Here is a 26,478-nt window from a genome sequence, read left to right on the forward strand (position 1 = left end):
CAACCGATCATGTTTGATATAATTATGTGTTCCAGGAAAATGCATTTCCAAATACAATGAAGCATTAATACTCATTTCCTTCCTTAATCTGCCACATTTTAAATGTCACATTAATTCAAGGCGGAACTGTACACATTCCCGTCCTATTGCCAGATCTGGCATATACAAGTAGCCACAGCATATTTCTAACACATTATTAGATCCAGGAATATAGATTAGGAGTAAACATTTGAAATATATTGTGTACACACCATCTCACTGATAGTATACTAGATCTGCTACAGCAGTGTGCCATAATAGTGGGAGCTTGAGTTGTGGTTTCAGAGTGTATTCCTTGCCACACCACAGCTCCATGGGCCACTGCTATTGTACCACTGAGAAAGGAATTGAACCTAATTACCCCAGTAAATATCCAGCAGCATAGATGCATAATATGTCAAATCTAAACTGTAATAGTTTTATAATAATATTTTTTTTCTGCAAAACAATTTAAAACAGTAGAGAACACTTACTGGAACTCTTGTCTGTGAGCTAAATAGTTTCCTCACTTTACATAATGTTGCAAATGCAGGAAGACAGAAAATAGTAAGAAAAGAAGATGGAAAATGTCAAATTCATCATATAAATGACCTTATAAGGAAGTGTAATCTGAAGAAAAACATGTTTTCAACATAAGAAATGCCAGGTTACTCACACATTCAAAGCACTGTCTATAAATCATTGAAAGTAATGATATCAAAATGGGGTCATTACAAGAAACAACATTGGCTAACTTAGCACACACAAAAGTAAACAAGCTGTATTCCAAAGCAATGCTACCCACTGTTTCCTAATTATTTAATGTAACCCTGTTTTTTTTTTCATCTTACCATCTGAAGAGAAAGTGGTCAGTGTCAGAGGTGGGATTTTCACAGCCAAACACGTTACCAGTGAGCTACTAGCGAATTAAGCATGGGGGCTGCAAATGTTTTTTTTTTTTTTGTTAAACATATGTACTTCTATATACAGCATGTAAAATTTGCGTGTGTACATTGGCTGATGCGGCTAAATATCTAATGGGAAGACATATTTTTGGTGAGCCTGGAGCATTTGTGATGATGTACTCAGCAGGAAAAAGAAGAAGTAGTAGTAGTAGAAGAAGAAGAAGGAAAAAAAACACAAAACCCCGAAGTTTGGGGCTTTATTATTGTGTGGACGTGTGAAGTTGTTTCTGAATTCTGTCTGTTTGAGGATAGAAGGTACAGAAGTTAATGTTTTTAAGGACTGAGGAAGGAAGGAAGGAAACCCTGAAAAGTGCCAAACTCTCTGTTCTGTATAGGTATAGGGGCATGCCGCCCCACCAAGCCATACCTACCAATCTAATTCGAATGGCTATTGAAGTGGAGAATTTAAAATAAAATTATAGAAATCTATAATTTATAGCTAATAACGAAAACATACAACTTGAAACAATGTCAGGACATTATGAACACATGGAATAAATTACATACAGTAATTAGAATAACCATTTTTTAAACGAATATAAACACACACACACACACACACACACAAACACAAATGCTCACACACTCCTTTAGAAAGAGAAGCATACAGTGGGAAGGCATTCATTTCTCCAGAAAAGCACAATTTGCAATCAGTGCTCCTCATGAATAATAAACCATCACTTAGCAGAAACCATCCTTTTCATTAAATATGCACATTGCTTTTTTCACCCTGCTAGAAGAATATAGCTTTATAAAAGCAGAACACATAAAAAATGTAGAGGAATGTCATTTTTAAATTTCCAGTTCTCTTTAATTCACTACATTATTGTATTAAATTTACAGGGCATTATGATTAACATGCGAATATTGACTGCTAAACACAATATTTCATCAAATTTAAAGCTTTAAAAAAAGTTCACCTATAAAAATATTCAAAATATGTCATGAAATCATTTGTAATACATCTATCACATGAGCTGGAATGCATCTATTCCAAACTTTCTTCGCTGAGTGTCACATGGTCAACCGGAACAAGATTCTCCTGAGAATCACCAAGTTGAAGTAAGCAGTCTGCAAGTTCAATTTACAAGAATATATGATCGACTTGTGCACAATAAAATACTCAAACTAGGTTACACTGCTGCATAACAAGAATCCCAAAATAAATAAATAAATAGACAAATAAAAAAATTTAAAAAATAAATCCCAACTGACAAGCCTAATTATTCAACCCAAACAACACCCACTCAAGTGACCTTAGACCCCTATATATCTCCCTGTGTGCTCGCACAGTGATTTACACAGTCTATCAGGAACATCCCACAACTCATAACGGATCCAAGAGACAGGAGGCACAGCGGCACTCATTTTCTGGCATAGTGCAAACCAGTTCAGAAGAATTACATTCATATAAATCTAATCACGGATCAGCAATATAGTACAGCATGTCAGAAAGAAAACAAAGGCATTTAAGGATAATGATAATGACATCTTAAATCAGCAGTTCCGTACACCGTATGACTGTAGGCCATGAGGAGACACCACGTATTTCTCATTTCTCAGTGATTCTTTCCCCCTAAAGAATGGCCCCATGAACAACTATAGCAAATGAAAAAGCTTCATGACTGAGCTTCTTTTAAAAAAAATATTTTTAAGCTACCTTTCAGGGCTGCATGGCCCTCACTATAGGAGAAAACAGTGGTGTCTTGGCGGTATTTAACAACAGGACATAATTTTACTTTAAAGCCCTGCTCCAATCTCACAATCGCACAACCCTGCTGGGACAATGAAAAAATACATTCCACACAGTATATTGTTATAACGTGAAACTTCTCTCATTAAAATAAGAAACATTAAAATTGGATTCGTTTCTCATTATACGGTATGTGGGTCTGTCAATATAACAAGAAAAGGATTTAACTTTAACAAGAAACTTTTTAATCTCATGATAACAAAAAATAGTGTTTTAAAGAGAGGGTGACATGTTGATTATTCATCAAAAGGTGCAGTTTATTGACATCACCAGGTAATATAGTACAGTCCTAGGGTGGCCACTCCTGAGATTACAAAGAACTATTCCCATGCTGAAATGTTAATTATGATAGCTACTGCTATCAATACACATAGCCTATCAAAAACAGTACACAGATTTTATTCAGTAAGGGCCAATAATGGAGAGCCATTTGTAAAGCCCCATCCAGTTCAGAATTCTTCTTAGTGTGTGAATGCTTATCACAATACCATCTAAAGTTCTCAAGAATACGACTAAAGTAAGACTGGATTAAGTCATTCACACAAGCCATTCTCTGAGTTATTGGCCTACAGTGAATTCTGTGTATCATTTTTGATAGGACATGTTTGCTCATTATAATGATAATTGAGATCCTTATCTTGTAATAAAGAGATACATTAGTCATTATAACAAGAAAAGAATCTTATTTTACTGAGAAACATTTCTTGTTATTTTAAGAAAAGCTTCTCGTTATAACAAGATACTGAGCAGATAAATACGTTTTCACTGTGGCAGCAATGCACTGCCATATCAAACTGCTCAGTTGAGGGAAGAAAATACTGTTTATGCAATGGAATGAAAAAAAAAACTGTAGAATTTTTTAAATGGTAGAATAGTATCATCACAGTAGTAGCAGCAGCATCAGAGCAAAGAACAGCCACAATAGTAGTAGTGAATAGTAGTAGTCCCCAACCACACACCTTTCCTCCAATCAAGTTTCAACAATTGTGCTTCCAAGCAGAAAACTACAGCTGTCAGTTCATTAGATAAATATGTCATATTATTTCAGAAGTTAATATTATTTCAATTTGAGAAAGATTCCAAGAAAGTGTGGAAGAACCCATTTTTAACAGACTGCAACATGGACAATTGCTCATTGAAACACAACCTATTTTAATATTAACTAACATACATTTTATTGTGTTTAATTAATAAATATAATATTGCATGAACTTGCATGCACTCTCATGCTGTGTAAACAAAGTACACAGCATGTATCAACTTTGAGTTTGTGTATTCTACATACCTTGAAAGATATACTATTTTAACCATTAGTAAAGCTACAGCGAAGAAAAATAAATAAATATATATATATATATATATGCTTACTAACCAGGTCAAATAAAACTTTTTAAAGATATTTTTCTTGGCTAAGTGATGATAGCCTGATACTAATATTGCATGCAAGAGAGGTTAAAGCCCACTTCTAGCTTTACTGTATGTAGCCAGAATGTCCCATTGCATATTAAGCCAGCGGACTCATTTAGATTTGTTCAAAGTGATTAGCTTTCATCTTCAGAGAGAAGAAGTCATCTGGGTGCTCTAAATTTGCTGCATGACCAATTAACTCATGCATAGTTTTCTCAACTAAGAATGACATTTAGTGATAATGGCAGGAAAAGACATAATAAGAGGCTCAAGCCTTATTTTGCTCTGGTTCTGAAGAGCCACTTTTGTACCCAACTATTATCAATCAAAAAATAATTTCCTCTCTTATTCCATTGTTACTAAAAAAATACAGTGCAATACCATTTAAGTATTAAGAAAACACCTGCTCCTCCAGCTCAAAAAAAGCATCATCTGATTAACTAATCAATCGCTCAAGCTATAAATTTGGTCAAATGTATCCCTTCCAGAGTGACAGGTTCATATTATTTAATGATGAGAATATTTACAGCATGTGCAGATGTTTGTCTAAACATTAGGAAGAAGCAATTTTGGTTTTCTATTTAAAGTTTTAAGATAAGTATCCCTTTTATAAAAAGGGAAAGCATAAGAGCTACTACAATCAATCTATTTCAATGAGCTGCTAGCCTCAAGTCAACACCCATGTCCATACTTCCAAAGAAATATAACTTCTAGTGCTCAAAAGGCTTTATTTCAGTGAGATATTAATGTTCTTGAATTTAATTAGGTTCTCCAGCACATTCAGAAACAGCAGGAATGCATTTTTTCGGCAGAAAATACTTTTTTTGTTTGCACTTGGTAAACACTGTATATATTACGGTATATCTTCTCAAGTATCAGTACAAGGTTTTATTTAGGTTTAAAGGAGTAAGAACAACAGTTTCCTTGCAAACAAGGAAACTGAATAATATATAACTGGGAGTCAAACAAACACATAAATTAATGAACGTGTGGACAATTAATGCATAAATATAAGTGCAATTGTTGGACTCGAGCTGAAATGCAAAGTATCGCAAATATAAAATAAATATCAAAAACGATAGTGAGAAAACATTTTTCAGAAACTGCACTGCTAGTAAGGCAAAACAGTGGCAAAATAGCATTCTTGATAGCATGTCTTGATATACACATCAGTAGGCACATGTACAAGACTCCGCTGCTTTTTGGACACAATAACCAGTAGTCAATATATTTGTAATGTGTTCTCGCTTACATCCTCCTGCAGGCACACACACACACGCACACACGCACACACAGCACACATACAACACAGATACGAACACATAGAGTAGATTTACCCACACAAGCACGCAGGAAAATCCATGAAGATAAATACTACATACCCACAAATACATCATCATCTTGAGAGAAGAATCAAGTGTTCCTACAGGACAGAAGTCTCCTTACTTTTGCAAGTTCTTCAGCTACGATATCAAAAACCAAAATGAAAATGCTCAGATTTTCTCTTTTTTTGTTTTAGTCTTTGTCAGGTACTCACAGCTCTCTTTGTTTTATGTAATTTTTTTTAGTTTTTCTTTATTTAATGGAATGGCACTTGTTCTGTAGCTTCTTCTTTGTGGGGAAAAATGCTTCTGCCTGTTTTTTTGTCCTTTTTCTCCCTAACTGTCTCTCTTTCTCGTTCACTGACAAGGCTTGCTTAGGTAACAATTCTTGGCGTGTCTGTTTAATGAGCAGGTCCGTGCACCAAGGCAGTCAAGTACAACTGTGCAAGCAAAGTAAGAGAGAGGTGATGGGGTGTTGGGGGGTGGGGGGTTTCCTCACAGATACACACAAGCAGAAAACACATACACACATAGAAATGCACAGAACACGCACACACACAAACACACACAAGTGCGCACACACCTACACATGAACACGTACCCATACAAAACACTCCCTCAAAATCAGGCTGGAGAATGTCAATTGGGAGTTCTCTTTCAAGAACTGCGGGAGTAATCCTGGAACACTTTGAGAAATATACTCAATTTTAAATAAAATCCTCCAGCCAGTATGTTGAGGGCACAAACCATTCAAAAACATCCATCCTTTACAAACCACCAAGCACTGTTAGGAGGCAAGGAAAATCAAAGAGAAGAATATTAAAGAAAAGAACAGTCAAAAACAAGAGAGACAGAACAAAGTAAAATGACAGGATCCGCCAAAGCGAGCGAAAAACACGCCAACATGCTAAAATGTTGAGCTGGCACTGCTCTACGCTGCACACTGCATGTGCTTTATCTCTTTAAATGCACTCCAGATAAAAGCTGCGAGCACTCGGGTCAAGGCCTTCCCCAGTCTCCCCCTTTCAGACGCAGGCTCGTTCACCGTACAGCACTTTTCTACAGCCATCTACTGACTCAGTGCTGCTACTGCCGCTCTGGACAAAGAGCTGCGCAGTCCGTTCGCCTCTCTCTCCCTCGCTCTGTCCTCGGCAGCCAGTACACGAGCAGCACTCCGGCACCCTGCCTCTCTCGCTTTCTTACCGTTTTCAAATCCAAACTGTCCGCTTCCGAAAAACATATTTTTTCCTCAGGAAATGAACATTTATGCCATCCATTAAAAACAATGCTAATGTTATGTGACCATCCATCTGAACAAAAGAAAAACAGCCAGGACTATAATCCTTCCATATGTTTTATATAAATACATTGTACTTCATCATTACAGAAAATCTGACACCTATTCTGAAAACAATAAAAATAAAAAATATATATATATATATATATTTTTTATTTTTTATTTTTTTATTTTATTTTATTTTTTTTTTTTAACAAAAACAAAGAAAAAAGCTGGATATTACAGTAGTTACAGGCATGAGTATGTACATGTGAATAGGTATTTTTAATTGATTTAAGTGTTTACAGTGGATTTGGTATTTATTACTAGGTTTCTGTGTGTAGGCAAAGTTTTATAATATAGTATACAACAAAGATTCAACAATCATAATGTTACACTTTTCCAAGAATTAAATATTTAGTGAATACCACATTAATATTGTTTAAATGAGATACACTTTCTGCGATATGTGATATGTGTACACTTTTTAAATATTCAATCCTGTTATATCCAGTATCATCCAGCTTTTCTGGTAAAATCTTACCAATGATAACACCAAGGACATCCTTACAGAGCATGGGATCGAAGAAACACGTGGGAATGTCTTATTAGTATTGTAGTTGTCTGATATAACAGCACAAAATGAAGAATGCTAGGATATTAGCTGGACATAAATATGTTCATCATTCTATTAACTAGTGCAATTTCATTACATTTCATAAACATAGAGGGTATTCTCTTATGTAGAACAACATACAGCACAGCTTTCATTCTTTTGTATTCAATCCATTTATACTGTAGGATGTTTACTGAAGCAACTCCGGTTAAGTACCTTGTTCAAGGGTACAACGTCAGCCACCCACCTGGGAATCAAATCTCAAATCTCTTTAGAGTTCCAAGGCCAGTTCCCAAGCCATTAGGCTACAATGCTGTCATGACATGACAATAATCCACCATCAAGACCATTAGAGTTGCATTGCTCACGTTGCTTAGATTGTGCTTCCTTGCACTTTGATTTAAGTTTGTAATACACATGTAAGGGGGCTTTGGGGTGCATTATGTTGAGTAACTGTGGCTAATATCGTCAGATGCAATTCTATAGAAAAATTTCCCCTGTGAAGGCTGATATTTCAGACTGTTATCTATCTGAGACTTTTATAGTGAACAATGTATTGCCAGTACTAGTTTTATCACTTTGTCGAATATTATAAACCATGAATAAGATTTATCTTACCATGTGTCAAATCTCTCTGATCAATCAACCTGCCTGCACAACAGTGCAATACATAAAAGGGGAAATAATGTGAAATAAATAAAATTATACAAAATTTAAATTCATTATGAATTGTTTTAATTCAAAGATAGTTTCAGAATAATATTGCTAATGAAGTATGCATTTAAATGCAAAAATAAATAGAACTTTCAGTCTACTATCTCTGCTTTGTACAGTTATCTACAGCATTTTGCACATAGCATGCCCAGGGTATCACTAGAATGATCACCTTATTGTTCTGAATGTAAAAATGTGTACAAAATGCAATAGCTATAATTAAGCATCCAGTACATCACTACAGAACATTAGCTTGCAGAAACTCCCTTGTCCTTGTATAGGATACTGGATATATTAGAAAATGAAGAGTACATGGGCAATAAAAAATAAAGGAAAGAGATTGCATAAAGCTCCAAATAACAGAGGTGCCCATGGCTCATGAAATCTCAATTATGGCAATGCTTGGAGTGCTACATCCATCTCCATCCAAGCCACATTTTGTCCAAGTGTCTTCATCACCGGGAGTTAAAAACAAACAAGCAGGTGATTGCAAAAGGAATTGTAGAAATGGCACGGCATAAACAGATACATTACTACATTTATCATTATAGCCCCTAAGCAAGCTACCGTCTGCACACCACAGCTTTAAGACTTTAAGAACTCTTAAGAAAAAAAAACTGTATTGAATTGCATGAATGTATAAAGTTGAAATTTTCTTCAACAGTCTAAAAATTTCAGATCTTGTCTATGCTTAGCTAGTTTTTGAACTATTAATTACAGACCATCTCTCTTGATGCAAGGAACTGATTATAATGTCTTAAAAGAGAATCACAATCATGCACTCAACTGTAACTGGAGTTGCTATAGGTTTGTAATATGTTTACTTTCACTTATGTCTATGACTTATCCACACATCTAGAGTGCGCACACATGCACACACATTCACAAACACTTGCACGCACGTATGCACGCATGCACGCACACACACACAAACACAAAGAAACTAATTCCAAATCCACCATGAGCTAGGTGGCCTTAGGCTGCCCAGCCTCCCTTCAGAGAGAATGCTGAAAGAACTGCATCTGCATGCCTCGCTAACAAGAAATTTGGGGCCTCTTCACTTCTTTTATTCAATTTCTATTAGTGATGAAATCTGGAAAATGAAAATCAAACAAAGCTGAGAATCAGTGATAAATCTTATTAAAATCAACCGCTTGTGGAAAATGCACAGCAAGTGACATGATCACGATGCCATTTCCATTCAAGTAATACACTCCAGTCCTTAACTTGGATTTATATCATTCACTTACAGGCAAAAATCAGCAAGACATCAGTCACAATCAAATACCTTCCAATGTCACACTCTACAAAGGGTAAATCCAAATACATCACAGCGCTGTGATATGAAGTGCACATTGATGTCATGCCATTATGACAGTACAGAGAAGGTAAATAAGTGTATTTAAAAATAAAAAAGAACAATTCAGGAGGATCAGAAACCAATGGAAATCTCAGATGTATTGCAAAGTACATTCATACAGGAAGGAAAACATTGTCAGTTCTTAATTAAACAGTCACATATTATGGTTTGTCGGGTGGAGTACTATTATTGTATTCCCACAGAAATGGGCATATCTCAACATTACATGTGTCAGAAACACATGGTAATCCATATGAGTGTCCTAATAAGAACTGATGGGGAAACAGGGCCATTTCCCATTGAGGCCCAGCATCTGCCCTAAATCATGAGATTTTAGTCTTAGAGGTGCACATCTTAAGATTCCAAAAAGACTGGGAATCAGACATCTTATAAGATTCCAACAGGATTATTTTGGAGGTTTTTATTTTATTTTAGCCCTCCTCTTCCTGTCGGAAACTCACTACTGGTGTGCCAATGTCAGACAAAAGCTCTGTCCGGACGATTCGTTTCACTAGGAGAGGTTAGATACTGCAATTTTTACCACCGTAAAACGTCCGGAACAATCATGTCAGTGATTTTTACCATGCACACAAATAATTTCCGGCTGAAAAAGCAGCAGTTTCCGGCTGCAAACTCCGAGGCCCTCTGAGAAATCTATTACCGTCCGGACCAATGTGTCAATATTACATGCAAATGACATCTATAGTGGGTACATTTTTATACTGCTTTGCAATTATAAAAACAGGTAAATTATCCACGTTGTCCTGCAATACTAACGTCCGGGCAAGGCTAAAGACAGGGTACCTACTGGCTGTTGGCACAGAAGGATTCTAAATCGCGTTGTTGACCATCACACACCTTTTGAACCAAGACTAAAGATTTAACAATAATATTAAACAGGTTTGATTTCATCAGAAAGGTAAAGACGAGGAAAAGACGTCTTAATACTATCTCACACAAATTGTGAGTTGTGACGGGGGCATGCAAAGAATTTACTACGACTCCTAAGACTGTGACATCATTTAAAATATTGGCCAGCATAAGTAAAACAAAGAAACACAACTTACCCTTAGTTGCTCTCTCTCACAGCTCATTTGCTGTCTTGGAATCTGTCAAAGAAAATACAGGGATATTTAAAATGGCATCCCCAGTGGAAAGCTTGCAATGAAGCTAATTGGATGAATAAATGAAAGACAAACAAATACAAGCAAGACGTGAGAATTCCTTCTAACATGAAACGTGTACATCTGTGGATATATATTAATAATACATATTAATTAATATGCATAATCAACTATTTTGTTCTTTAAAGTGGCAATCCTTCATTTTTCGGTTTTGGTGGATTTGGTGACACCTGTGGTGACTGGTGGCCACAAAAGTTCATTTTCACACTCCAAATACCAGAGTTCCATTCAAAACGAACCCCAATGAAAGTAGGAGCACATCGAGTGTTTATTTTTCTTAATAATCCAATGCTAGCATATTTAGGAGAAAGAAAAGACAACAAACAAAGTCGTCTGACAGATATATTGAGAAATGTATCAAACTTAATTTAGGATTTTAAGCACTTGCTCTTTTGCGTTCCTCACGCAAGTTGCTGTGGGTGCCTCGGCACATTTATAACCTTGGAAAGCCAGTGGAAAATAGCATATAGAGCAGAAATTTAAGAATACAAACACATTGAACTGATATTGCTATAAATATGCCAGGGTGATACGGCATCATATATATATATATATATATATATATATATATATATATATATATATATCGCTGGGGAGAGAACGTCTGGGCTGCACTGCTTTCCCTGTTGCCACCTCGACCATGATCTGGATCAAGCAGTTAGAAAATGAATGGACAGATGGATGATACTCAGGGAGGTCATGGAGAGACGTTTGCATATGAGACACTATATTGTGTTGAAAACCATCTACATGTAGTCCCCTTTGGATGCACCAAACTGATTAAGAAAAAAAAATAGTCACCTGGTCACATGCATTTATAATAAGTAAACACCAGATTAGTTTGTGTGGTCGACTATACCTGGGTGTTAAGAAACAAACAGAAGTAAATAAAGTGTGGTTTGTGAGGGCAGTTGTCATCTATGACCTGAGTCATTTCCGGTCCTGGTCGATGAAAATTGCCAAAAATGTCACCATGACATTTAACAAGTCCAAAAATCACATAAACCCATTCCGGAAAGACAGCAGATGCAGATTTGTGTGTGCATTGTCCAGGGATTCACACTGTTCAGTCACTTCCCTGGACAAGTACTTGCTCATTCTGCCCTCAAATCTCCTGGAATTTTACTTTCACCCTAAGCGAAATCTGAAGGATGGCTTATGGTACATAACGTTAGCCTTTTAAAAGTAATTTGTTTTAGGACACAAATCCATGTTAAACAATAGTCAGACATGCAGCTAGCTAGTTAGCTAAAATAAAAGTGTTATTTTTTGCAGGCTAACATGGAGCCAATGGAGGTGAAATATGAAGGGGCAGACTGAACCAAATGGGTCTGCCATCTCCAGAATCAGCAGCACTATAACTACTGTGCGGTTAAGACTGATGAAAATAAACATCACAGATAAAATATATAAAATACAATAAAATGTCCCTGTAAATTATGTGTACATTGTCACTTTTATGTCTCCATATATATTTTCGATAATGTTTTGGTCGCATATGATTTGCTCGTGCCAGGATGACATGGGCTTCATAGTACGAATAATTCAGTTTATATCCAAAATATTTTGGTATGGAATTAACATAATTTTCCCTTTGATTCAGATGAGGGCACAAGGGCAGAAAATGTAAATCACGTATAAATAAAAATGACTGTGAACTCCATGTGTAACAGGGGATGATGTTGTACTCCACACAAGCTTCACCTTTTGGCACAGCTAATGAACCTATGAATATTACTGTTGTTTTCATCTCACCAAAAAAACATGCCCTCATTTGCAAATAAGATGTGTTGTGCCAAATCTGTGCAGTTTCTGTTTATGACGTGGGTTATGAAAAGACTTCTCCCTTTCAAATCTGTCATGAACAACCATATAGTCAATGTGAAAAGGTAATTTTTAAGATGCTTTATTTTTATGATCCGAAGTCTCCCAGACTTTCTTTAAGATCTGTAATCTTTTAAGTTTCCCTTCAGAAAAAAAAAAAAAAAAACTTACTTGCATCTGTAGTGGTAAAAAGTTTCTTGCATCTCTTTTCTTGGCAAGGCAGTGATCATCTCAATGAACTTAGGTGAACTTCACAGTAATTGGTATTGCAGTGGGAACTGGTTGGTTCTAATTCCAATAGAGAGATGCACTTTCAGTGCCACATTTAAAGGTATCCTGTGTATGATTTTTACACTGAAAATATTATATAATAATTATACAATAATCAAGTCATATCAATGATGCGCAGGCAGTCTCTTGCTTTATGCACCTTAGACAAATCCATGCTGCATTTCTTCTTCTAAAATCTGTTTGGGACATTTTTGGGTGTGACAAGTTTTTCTGTGTAGGGAGAGGAGGGTGTGGCTACAGAGCCAGTGGGGTGGGATCAGGTTTCAACAGAGTGTCCGCAGCTAGCTACCCCAATGGCGGAGGTGAAGTTGTACAAGTACAGTGAAGTGAAACAACAAGCCAACAGGGCTCATTCAAAAACCAGTTTCAACCTTGGAATGGCTTTTCCAAGCAATAGATGGTAATGCACACTATTAGACACATATTCATACGCTATTTTTAAAAAATCACACTAAATGGTATTGTGGCATAGTACTTTAATCAAGGATTCCAGGGAAGAACATAAATTCAAGTATTGCACAGCATGGAAAATTTTCAGTTTTCCTTAGGGTAAATGGCTCAAGATCCCCTTGCACTACAGGGAAGAGGCAACAGTTTGGCTGCCATATCTGTACAATATGTTATTGAAAACTGGAGAATATTCTATGGAGAAAAGGTTCAAAAGATGGAAGCCCTACTGTACATTAATTACGACAACGCTGCCATCTACCTATTGCATAAATACATGAAAATTAACTTTTTGTGCTAATATCTTTTCTAATGTTTGGATTGAAAATGTATCTGTTGCAAAGTTATCCATGTACATAAAGTGTGTATTGCCTGAAAAAATATCTTCACAAGTTTGTTGTGCTGAAAAATCATGAACGCATAGTTGCTAATATAGCCTAAACAAAACGTGGTAGCCATTGCAGTATTGAATGTATACTGGGGGAAATCACACTGGCTTGAAACATAACTAACCCCTTCTTACATGAAAATATACCAGGCAATTACACAATGTCACAATGATTTATTATATGTAATGCAAATTCTGTTTTTTTTTTTTCACATAGGAAATACCCCAAGTTCTCAATAAACAGTCTATTATCTTTACGCAGTATTAGGCTGAAGCCTTTTGCATCATCTTTGGTTTGACAATTTTTTGCATATATTCAGGATGAAAACTGGACATGCTGATTTTGCAAAGTTGAAAATGCTTAGGAGTATTTTATGCAATGCTGATTTGGACAAATTATACATTACACATATAAACAAAACACAACAGTGAACTCTATTTATTACTTTTTTTCGTGAAATAAAGTAAGGCAAAAACTTTCCTGAAAAAAAAAATCTATACATTTGTATTTTTATGATCAAGAAAGAGAATATCTTCATACAATTTATCTAAAACATCAGCTTGAATCTTTATTGTATCGTAATATTGTGGAATAACTGCTTCAGTCACTATAAATGCTGATGGCACTGATCAATAAAATGAAGACATTGGAACACCGCCACAATGCACAAACAGGCCCAAAAGGCTCAAATAACATTTAGAGAGCAGTTCCTTTGGCCATTCTTTGCTACATTTGCAGTGTCAGTATTACCACTGCATTGCTCTACCAAAGACTTCATTTAACAGATTAAATCTGCACTCTTGTGGTTTCCTTCAAGCATTATATCCATAGATATATGTTCTGAACAGATAGTTTCCTTAACTATATAAAAAAAAATTTAAAAATCCTACAAGCGAGTTAACTGGAATACGATTTTCATCATGTTTTTTGAGTTGTGTACAAAAAAAATGCATGGAAAAAAAAACACAGGCTTTCACACAGTTGATGAACTTTCTGCTGTAAGACACCATCATGACTATATGCCTAACTAAATTAATTGATTCAATATCAAATAAATACACATGTGCTTAGAAGATTATGATCCTAAATACAAAACAAAAAATTCCATGCAAGCTTGTAACAGCTATGGAAAAAAGCTTAAAAAATAAAATGTAAAACAACCTTTATCTTAATAGACTATTATGTTGGACAAGAGCATGTACCTTTAAAGTCAGCTTTCTCAGACAGAAAGGCATTCAATTTCTTGGCTAATTAATTCCACACACAGAAAGCAACAACAAAGCTGTATCCTGAATTAGTATGCACATATGCAAGTGTGGAGCATTTCTCATCATTTTGGTTAGAAGAAAAATCAATAGATGCATTTGGACATCAAAGTTTCAGTGAATAATAAAGAACCTGTGCAGTTGCAAAGCTAGGTTTTTTCTTTTTTTCAGTTTTACTCCTGAAAATGATGTGTAGCACTGTAAATCTGTTTCTCAGCAGATCATGTAGTGCATTGTATCAGAAGGCAAACACCAGATTCCATGTGCGGTGTACAGAGGAGCTTGTTTACCAGTGCAATGTGGATTCCCCTGAGCTCCACACTACTGTCTCCCCAGTATGTTACTGTTTTCCTGTGGTCCCATGGCTGCCTCATCATAAATGTGAAAGATGGAACTGCCACAGTTTTGTGTCCCCAAGACCACTAGCAAAAATGCCACAGATGACAGAAAATTACCATTAATAGCAGCCCTATATATCAGGTTGATGTTCTGAAAATACGTTTGGGTTCCACATGTATTTTTACAGGTAACAATCATAAACATTTTATGTTTCCTTTCGTATACTGTGTGCTTTTCAAGATGTTGGTTTTATAACAATGTTTCATTAAAATCAACAGAAAACCAATTCGGATTTGGCACTGCAACGTGCTATGACATAGTCTTATATTTCAGTCCACTAATGACACCTGTGTTTTAGTCATCCATCCATCTGTTCACACATTGATCCATCATCCATCCATCCATTATCTAACCTGCTTATTTCTAGTCAGGGTTGTGGGAGGGCTGTAGCCTATCCTAGCATGCATTAGGCAAGAGGCAGGAATACATCCTGTATAAGGGTGTATTAGTCATTAGCATTGCATTGTATAAAGTAAAAGGTAGAGGGAAGAACAGAAAGTGAAACTGACCCCAAATCAGTTTAATAGCTAGAATATGTCACAATATGCACAGTGTAATATTGCAGAGTATTCAACTATATTGGAAACTGTATGTCTTACCTGATCATAAAAGGCCAAATTAAAAAAAAGAATAAAGAAGAGGCACTTTTACTGCAGACTACAGAGGGCTACACAGAATGAAACCATTAACCGTAACACAGAGCAGCACAGAGATATATTGGCTATGCTGCTATATCTAATCCTCTTAAGACTTTTGATCAATATTTAAATCTCTGGGCCAGCATGGCTTATGCACCTTGAGATGTACATTGGGTGCTCATTGGGCTTCTGAGGTCAATGCACAGCAAAAACAGTGCACTCAGATAGAAACTGTGCTCCATATTGGGACAGCTCTGCTTCCCTAAATCAACCAGTGGCATTTCCACAACCTGGACCAAAATGCCAAATAACTCCACAACCATATGTCCTTTGAGTCCATGGAGTTATAGCTTTCTGAAAACTAAAAAAAACAAAACAAAAGTCCCTACATCAGCACTACAGCAGCTACAATGGCTAAATACAATGGCAACAATATATTTTTTACCAATTGATTTGAATGACTCATTGTTAACTGCTCATAGCTCATGATTTGAATATGTTTTACATGCTTGAAGCTGAATTTTACATCTCAGGTGTTCATGTGTTTTGAAAATGATAATAATTTTAAAGTGCTGTTAAGTAAAATTCTAAATTCACTAAAATCATTGCAGTTGTACAGAATTAATTGGGAACCTGCCCTTCATTCAGTGATTGAAATGTATTTTATCTGTGTGTACACTGTGCATTATTTTGTACATGATTTGTGTCTGACCTCTGACAAACAAGCAAATATATATAGTTAGGCAACTTAACTGAGGTTGCCATTTAGTTCATACTGACTTGGCTTGGTTCCATTAAATGTAAATTACAAGCTAGACTTTGCAGTATGGCAACTGCATTTTTAAGTGTACTTTACAAATATGTATTGGGGATCATTTTACTTGCTCATAAACAATGATATATCATTCATAGATCATAGGTTACAGTTAAGCTAATGCAAAAAAAAAAAAAAAAAAAAAACCAGGGAATTTATGGAACAGCCATGTCAATAGGTACAGCTTGATATGAAAGTAAAAGACTATGGCTGGCAATTCAACTGTGTGAGCAAGTAATACTGATTATGCTGTGAGTTGTCAAGTAGTTGCACATGTGATGCCTGTGAATTACAATTATATCCATTCAAATGGACAAGAACACCATATTTATGTTCTTCTCTGCAAAGAAAGAAGCCTCGTCCTATTAATGTGAGTGTGCAGCTGCAACTTTAGCAGAAATGCCTTTTTCTACAAATTCAAACAAAAACTAAATCTTCATACCTGTTTTCCCTATGAAAGTATGTAATGTGGTGTATATACTTTGATATTATCTCTGCTTTAAAAACAGAACTTAAATACGAAATATATAACTCCAAGGATCCGAGATGGATCTATATGGCTAGCTTTGGTATTGTAAATGCATGCACTACGAACACTTTATATAGCATACTAGCTAATTTATATATTGCTTGCTAACACACACACACGAAAATCCCATGTAATCAGAAGCACCAGCTGAGCAACCTAGCTAGTTACTGAGTGTCATCATATCTTGTAGCAATCAATCACATATGCACACATGCACAAATACAAAATAATGTCAGATCAACGTACCAAACATCCTAGTTAGCTACCAATAAACATAGATCTAATAACACCACCAGAAACATAGGCTTGATGTTATATGAAACCAAACAAAGAACATTTCTGATTAAATGCATCTCCATTAAAGACAAAGAACATCACATCATAAATCTGGAGCACTAACTTTTAAAAAGTAAGTTTTCTTTCCCTCAAACAATTATTCTCAGGGAAATAAATGCTCTAAATAAATGTTCAAAACTGTTCAAAACCAAAGGGTGGGTGGATCAATGTTTCATATCTATCGCTATACTACCTTTAATACCCACCACATCATTATTTATTTATAAACCAATTTCTTGAGGCCTGCACTCTATCACTGAAGGCATTTATTTTCTGATTTTAAAGGAATGGAACTTAAGGAACCTTCATATGGCTTTGAAAGACTGGCCTTTACTTATTGTGCAGAATTCAAGTCATTGCACAGAATGGCTCCTGTAATTTGGTGGATTATCAGTGCACAGTTTCCTCGAAGCAAAAAACTAGAGCAGCGCATTGTTATTCTCCACATTCATCAGCAGGCCAAAACCAAAAGAAAGAAAACAATTACTATTCATATGTCAATATTCAAAGCTCTTGATTATGCTCTTAACTGACAGTACAGAGGGCTGAAAGTGTCATGCGGTGCCTAATTGAATGCACTTTGCATTTCTTCAGAAGTTAAAGAACCAGGCCATAACAATTAATCCGGTATAACAAATTTCAAAATGGAGGTTTCCTGGTTCTTCCTGCTCTCTCGAAATGTTTAACTTTTGCTCTTTCATCACTGAGTTAAACACTGGCTAATTTACATACAGTAACAGTGAACACATATTTATTCCATATTTGCTCTACAATAGTACAACATTCGCCACATTACACAGTTTAATTTAATTTAGCAGCTCATGGTTTTCTCAGTTGCCATGCTGCTCACAAGTAAATTCAATTCAACTTAACACCATAATTTGGTCTGGCTTGCAATAAACTGGACACATAGGCTACATGTATCCCCATTGGTTCTCTGAACTTATCACATTCAAGATACAATACACCAAACCCATGTACAAGACTTCACATCAATAACACAGCATTTTGCAATGCAAAGACAGTATGCAGAATCATACATATTCAAACATATTCTATGGGAGCGAGTAAAATAAAAGTTCAGAGAGCAGATTTTTCTGTGTAGCATTACCATTCCAGAGTGTTATTACCGCTGATGGAATAGGTCTCAAAGGCCGGTGCATTGCCTCTGAAGCCACCGACATAAGAAGGCGCCTCAGCCATTCATGTGACAGAGCTTCCTCACAAATCATCTCCAGCAGCGTCTTTAGAATGGTCATGCCTCAAGGCACACAACTACAGACACAAAGCTCCATGTACTGTATAGGCAGCTGTGTTATTAGCATTCAGGGGCAGCAGCAAATCTATAGGGGGTAACACCAGAGTATCAACTGTGAGAAGAGAAAAGAAAGAAAGAAAGAAAACTCTTACCATAATGACATGGCTGCTTATTTCTCATTTGCCATTGTGTTTCTGAGCTAACTTCACAGGGCTATTGGTTTTACTGGCAATGGCAACAAGACAACAAACATTTTGTGGGTTTACGTAGTGGCAGCTTTGATAAACCAGCTTCTGGTAATGTCTACCTGTTGCCCTGTTTGTGAAAGGCTGTCTTTGCCTGTCAACAGAGACTTCTTTACTCAAAGGGGGTTGTATAAATATCATACCCATATTTTCTTTCATCCATTGATTTGAATATAAACTGAAAGATCTAAGCAGGGCCGGATTAAGACTACATGGGCCCTGGGGCTATGACAGCCTTTAGACCCCCCCACCGAAAAAACAAAAACAAAAAAAGAAACAAAAAAAACCTGAATCTTCTTTAAAAAATGTATCACAGAAAAGTATTAGTGCTGAGTTTAGGCCTACTGCATAAGTTACAAATAAAATCTAGCCAAATCAACAACAGCTCACATCTCATGTGAGATGGCTGTGCAGAACAAAGGAGTAAGAGCGCAACATTACTAAACGTAAACATATAATCAATACACTGCCCATATGTAAGCATACTGAAACAAACTCAACAAACAGCTAACACATGAAGAACACATAAATTATTGCTTACGGAGAGTTGCAATTTAGCAACTTGCCTCCATACATTTCAATAGGAGATGATTTTTTCGCGTCCGCAAGGCATGCTGGAATGGCAGACGACACTAGGCAAACCAGTGGAGTGACTGAAAGGACGGGGAAGAGGTTATCTCATTGGAGGAAGTGAGGCTTTACCCTTAGCTTGCTCAGTAATAGAAAATAATATTGTAGATCCTCAGGAGTACTTGTCAAATTATTTTACAGGCTTTGTCAGCACCAAGACAAATTGAATGACACAAATAAGGCTCCATTAGAGATCATTGTTCACAACATTGTAGGTACTGAGGTAGCTATCTTTTTAGGTGACGGTTAACTTAGCTATCTTAGAGCAAAAGCTGCTTTCAAGTGGTGTCAGATTTACAGTCTACACAGGTTTCCCACCAGGATAGTCCAGCTTATGTTGGATGAGCATCGAGACCCGAAAGCAGCTAAGATGAGGCTTAGCTAAATTTGAGCTCATGTTAGGAAGTGAGAACAAATATATGTATGCCATTTCTCAGATAGCTATGCACATGCGACCAAGAATCTGTCAAGTGCGACTAGACATTTTCATTGGTCGCACCGGTGCGCCTGACATTTAGCAGGTCTGTCTCTGTGTGTGTATGTGTGTAGCGCATAGACCGTATAAAAATATGGACGAAGTGCTTCATGACGTCACCCACTGATTTGCTATGATTAGTCCTCACTGGCGCATGAAGCCCAAACTAGGGCGCAGCCACATTGCCCATTACAACCAACGCAATCGCAGTGGAGCGAAAGACGAGTCCACAACTACAAGAAAATCCACCCCGACTACCTTACATGGTAATTAGACACGTCCACGTCTGGACAACAAGCGTGGCCTTGCAACCACAGAACCGTACTGTCATAACATTTCAAAAAAGTTAATTGTGCAAGATACGTTTAGTGTTACGATATTTACATAGAAAAATAGATAAAACAGATCATTAGCTAACTAGCTAGCTAGTAATATAGACAGATAGATAACAGAACTCTAGATAGCTAGGCAGATGTATCTAGCATAACTAGCTAGCAAGTTAGCTAGATAGACAGATAGCTCGATAGCAAGACAGTAAAAGCTTGCTCCCCCTAGATAAGCAAATCCCGCTAGCTTGTCTTCTTAAAGAAGCTTCAAAACTGCTTACAAATCTGATTTCTCTTACAACATATACAAATTATAAAAGACGAGACTTTATGAGAATCAACTGAAACCCCAAACTGGTCAGAAATCGTGTTTTTACATAGAACCTTGTTTATCTGAAAATGTCTCAAATGTATTAACCGAAAGAACTGGAGAGAAGAATCCTTAGAATAGTGGTTAGTACAGTTGAATGCAGCACACAACATTTTTGGACCTTGGACTTTTAAATGGTGAGATCGTATGTAGCTAGCTAATCGGAATAAAACGATACAGCATCACACCTGCCGCTGAAGCACTCTGCCAGGATGCGAGGATGGGTAAATCCTTATATGGTCATACAGTAGCAGGACAAGCCACATTGCACACACTGAAATTAACCCAGATTTGGGAATTTTGGCAGAATTATTAAAAAAAATCAGACCCAGGGGAGACATTACAAGGGATGGGATTAACTAGTTAAACCATCATTTCTTGTGTAAAAAATTTATTGACTTCATATTTCCTCAGAGAAAATTGATCTCATTTCAAGCTTTCCCCATTGACTTAACATTGGGTGGGCGGGGTTTCAAGTTCTTTTTGCAACCAGACATTGCAGTTCATGCAGTAGCCACTGGGGTAAAATGCTTCACTCATATAGGCGAGTTGTTGCCCCTTGGTGTAGCGTTATTTATTTTCCCCCACCCGCATTCTGCGAACACCAGCCCCTACTCTGGTTGGCTCTGACCCTGATATTCTTCTTCGCTGAATGCGGGTGGGGAAAACAAAAAAAGAGGCATGTGTGTATTAGTGATGAGCGGATCGCAGTTATATCCGCGGGCACCACTGTTTATCCGCGGATCGGGCGAGCCGAGTCACAAAAATTAACATTCTGATTAACAGCGGATGGGTTGCGGGTGGGTGAAATAATACATAATTGATGAGTTAAATATTAATTACATTCTCTAAAATGTGAACACATTTTAAGATTCATTTTTCGTCAGGCACGAATTAGCAGACTAGACTCTCATTGCGCCAAATGCGGCGTCCATTTGTCTTAAGCAGCAATTGAGGCAAAAATTGAGGAGAAAATTTTAAAAAGGAGAATTAAAAAAAAAAAAAAAAAGGAAGGGCAGAAAAGTTCCGTGTGGGAGCGATTTAGTGAAATACTTAACCATAACGAGTCAAGTGCTGGGTGTGTCATATGCAACAGCTGCGAAATAACGGTAACATGTGATCGGTGCGGGTCTCTAAATCGGAGAAAATAATTTGTTCGGGTGGGTGGGAGCAGCGCACACTTTGAGTTTGATTTATTTGAGTTTGTCAAACACCTTAAACATCAGCACCTTTTAAGTTCATTTTTTAAACAATTGAGGTTATTGCGATTTCTTGTTTGTGCCGTGATTTAAATAAAAAAAACATTTATCTGCACTAGTGTTGCATGGTAGGCCTATAGCCTGCCAAAACAAAAAAAAACCGGTTCGGTATTAGAATTTTCTAACATTCGGTAGCCTACTTTTAGGTCAAATGTAAATGCCAGGGAAATGTGTCTCCCGCATTACTGATTGAGAGGATGAAAGCTGTAATTTGTCTGAATCATCACTAGATGGCAGTAGCAACTAAGGTAGCCAAGTCAGGTGAGGTGCGCTTGTGCATTCACCTCGTTGATACAGCGCAAGCTTCGAGAGAGACAGAAAAGTAATGCCTCAGGCTCAACATGTTCTGATTTGGAAATATTTTATTTATGTTATGTAATAATTTATTTCTGTTATTTAATATGGTGTTGTTCTAACACTATACTATAGGTGTTCTAATTTGGAAATATTTTATTATAGGAAAATGCTGTATTGTTATTAAAATATGCTGTTTTCAGATCTATTTTAAAGTGAAAAACCTGTTTAAAGATTCTTTAGTTTACAATTGTTTCATTATTGAAATATATTGAAATATATTTAATATAATATATATATATATATATATATATTTGTATTGTTTAGTGTTCTAACACTATAGGCCTATGCTTATTAATATGTTGAACAGGCTTCAACTTAAAGGTTGTTAATAAACCGTGAATTCAAAAATGAGGTCAACCCTTGTGGACATTACGTTTATGATCTATTAAGGTAATTTCAGTATCGTTAGGTACCGAGTATCGAATCAGTATCGTTTAAGTTTCAAGTATCGTTTAAATATCGAGTATCGTGATACTAAACCTGGTATCGGTATCAAAGTCAAAATTTTGGTATGGTGACGACACTAATCTGCACCTTTATTCCTGTTTACAATCATTTACATAATGTGTTAAGAAATTACCAATGTGTATGGGAACTGACAAAAAAGGTAATGCTTAAAATGTATTATTGCGGCGGTGAAAAATTTTGGGTGCACCTAAATTATGTGCTGGTGCACCTAAATGAAAAGGTTAGGTGCACCAGTGCAACCAATGTAAAAAGTTAGTCGGGAGCCCTGCAGTTTGCTTGTTTTCTGCCACCATAATGCGTACACAACTGTTGTGACCTAAATGTGATGTATGCTCCAAAATGGTCGATTAAAAAATGGAGAGAGATGATGCAGAAATGGCTTTGCCATTTGTAAGACTGGGATGGCAAATGTTTTGCCACAAAAACGTTTTGACCAAAAATGCTCGTTTTCATTTTTAGCATCTTACCATGGTATGAATGGGACAATTGACTCCGAGGTATGCGGTTATGAGAATTTAATGCATGCCTCTTTTTGTCAGGTGATTCTTCGCCTCTGCATTGCATATTAAAATCAAATAACTACACAGCTAGTCGTCCATTATCATTTGTATAGCCTAATAAATATCTGTGTGGATGGAAATACGAAAGAGTACTGGTGCGAGGATGGCTCAACATTTTTGTGCAATAATGCCACAGAACTGTGTACAGTTCTGAATATGTGGACATGGCTCAGTGGCACACATCACAATTTAACGATGACACGCTACTACCACGGCATGGCAAACTACCCACAATGTTTCTTCTGGCATGCAGTTGGGGTATTCTTGCTAAACTTAAATGAAGAACGCTAAACTCCACTGCAGATAAAGTGAAGCCACACCATTAGCACAAGAGGCTATTCCAACATGGTCAAAATGACTTTTCAAAGTGCAAAGCTCTTAAAAATATCTACCTTTGGGGGTTCTGCCACCAATTTATTTTCATTTAATCTGATGCTTCTCTCATTACCGTACATCATCAGGAAATTTGTTTTCACTAAATGTAGCCCAGTGAATGTAATAGACAGATGCATGGAGATTTCCTTGTGTCTTTTAAAGTATTTCCCAGTGGTTTAAAAAAAAAAAAAAATGAAGTACTTGCTTTGAAATGTAAGCTAGATTTTATAGTTCAGTAGTAGATCCAGAGAGTCTTCACAGAGCTCACATGAACCCCCTGGGATTCTGGTGAAAGCCCTCCCCACCACTCAAAAGAGCGACTGAGTATGGTCGTGTCAAGGTTGCAGCATTCTGGCAAAATTTAAACGCAAAAGTAGGATAAAATTTCATATTTCTGAACCTCCCTCCCAGGCAATGCATGACATCTTTTCATATGAATTTGGCCTACATAAAACACATACTATGTCAATCCATATGTGAACAGAAATGTTATATTACATGAGGAAAATGACACATTTTAACTTTTCCCAAGCTGTGCCTTCACGCCAAGCTGTGCTAACATTGCTAGCAACAGTAGTTAAAATTCCTGCTGCACTCTCAAAGTCCATGGGAGAACGGAGTAAATGTACCAGCACATTATTACAGATAGCCTACTATTACTTTATGGTTATTTCTTTATTTATTTGACAGCTGAAAAAAATGTAGTAATAAAAAATACACATATAACTTTCCAAAATAATATTCAGCATATTATTTCCCTGGAAATACAAGGTGGCCTAATTCTACCACTTATTATTGTTCTTAGTCTCAAAAAGTTTTTAATTATAATGCTAACCAACCTTTGGCAGTCAGCAGTAAGCTCACTTATCACAAAGGTTGTGCTGATTACAGCTTTACACATGCCCAGTCTGCTTTGGTGTTAATTTATTCCTGTATATAATTTCTCCTCGTCATGGAGGGAGTGCCCGCATTTGGAATATCGAGCACTAGTTTAAAAGTCAAGCTATGGTGTCGATATGAAAGAATCAATCGCACCTGGCTTGTTCTCAGAACTGAAACATCCTCTTCCCCCCAACTGCTTTGGTCAGTGGTTCATGCACTTCTCCCTGCGCAGCAAGAGAGGCTATCTAAACTGATACTTCCTCCTTTTTTCCAGCTTTTCCTTTTGACATACTCTATAGCTTTTCTACTGAACAATTATGAAAAAGAACTGACCATGTGGACTGAAATTGTATGACTTTCCAGTTATTATACACACACACACACACATATATATATATATATATCAACCAATAAAAAATAAAGAAAAACAGGATATCTACAACAAATACATTTGCAGACATTGAAAATGATGAAATATATCCAGGGCTAAAAAATAAAATAAAAAATCTTCTAAGTGTTAAGCCAACTGATCTGCCCAGTCAATATGTTTATTGATACTAATTATGAGAATATAGCACCACGTTTTTCAGAACTGATCATAAATATTTATGTCTCTGTGTTATTTAGGTAAATATGATCTGTGTAATCACCCTATAGGAAAAATCTAGAAATGTATGGAGCAGCTAATAGTATGTTACAACAAAGAGAGTACTGTACCCATAACACTCTAAACCAAAAATAAGCAAGATTGTCTGGCTTTATTCTTAATACCTACCATCTTCTTTTCCCCCTTACGAACAAACACCTAATTTCAACAATTTAGACAGACCAGGACCTTGGAATGCCACTTAATATAGTGCCTAATCACAAAAAATGAATGTGGCACTGTCTTATTGGGCTGGCCCTGCTGCAAGCTGCTCCATTTTTTCACATAATTGCAGCATATACTTTATTGTGACAGGGCCTGAACAGTGGAATTCCAATACACTATACATCAGCTTCTACATTATTGGATTAGCTGGATGTGGCATCATTACCGCTGCACTTTCATTCCCATCATTGATCGCATCGCTCTTTCTATTTCACAATTAATGCAAGTGGGCCGGATTGATCAATCTTCTGATGAGTTTGGGCTGCAGTCAATATATTCTTATAGCTTTGTGCTGCCGATCTGCGTGTTTTATAGGTACAGCTAAAGATTTGTCATCCCTGCGTCGCGTGACTCTTTTTTTTTTTTTTTAAGAGCTCCCAATCTTGTCAAGTGGTTGTACATGTGATGCCTGTGAATTACAATTATATCCATTCAAATGGACAAGAACACCATATGTATTTTCTTCTCTGCAAAGAAAGAAGCCTCGTCCTATTAATTAACTGAACTTTTCAAGTCGCTTAATGGGTTTAGAGTTTGGTTAGAGTTTATCTAATGTCTCTGATTATAATTATGTATTGATGAAGTGCAGATCGTCTGACAACAGTGCATGATTTTCTATCAGACATATGACCACACTTTTGACCAACTTGATTTTGACACTTTCTGCATTAGTGTTTTATATGCAGAGTATAGGCATACTTCTGTAAAGTATGCTTTCATTGAGGCTGAGGAATTCATTTGGTAGAATACCATAAAATTCTGGGGAAAGTAAAAGATTTATTTTTGTTTGTAGATCAGCAACTTAATGGCTGAATATAAATTACTTTAGTGGTTATGCTGAATGGATAAATAAAC

General features: G+C 36.5%; 1 protein-coding gene across 29 annotated transcripts in view; it reads right to left on the reverse strand.

Annotated features, from left to right (window-relative positions):
• The window catches only part of LOC135248276 (RNA binding protein fox-1 homolog 1), a 648,052-nt gene that overhangs the window by 208,070 nt on the left and 413,504 nt on the right, over window positions 1-26,478 (reverse strand). For 28 of the 29 annotated variants that reach the window (XR_010328399.1, XR_010328398.1, XR_010328401.1 and 25 more), the window contains one exon: window positions 10,499-10,540. Coding sequence is in view for 22 of the 29 variants with exons in the window: in XM_064322712.1 (XP_064178782.1) it covers window positions 10,499-10,540 (42 nt within the window). In the remaining 7 variants the exon portion in view is untranslated. Of the gene's footprint in view, window positions 1-10,498; window positions 10,541-15,121; window positions 15,221-26,478 lie in introns of those variants that run through there. The other variant, XM_064322720.1, reaches the window with a different exon arrangement.

Source organism: Anguilla rostrata, chromosome 2 (genome assembly GCF_018555375.3).
Source record: "Anguilla rostrata isolate EN2019 chromosome 2, ASM1855537v3, whole genome shotgun sequence".
In the NCBI taxonomy this organism is placed as follows: Eukaryota; Metazoa; Chordata; class Actinopteri; order Anguilliformes; family Anguillidae; genus Anguilla; species Anguilla rostrata.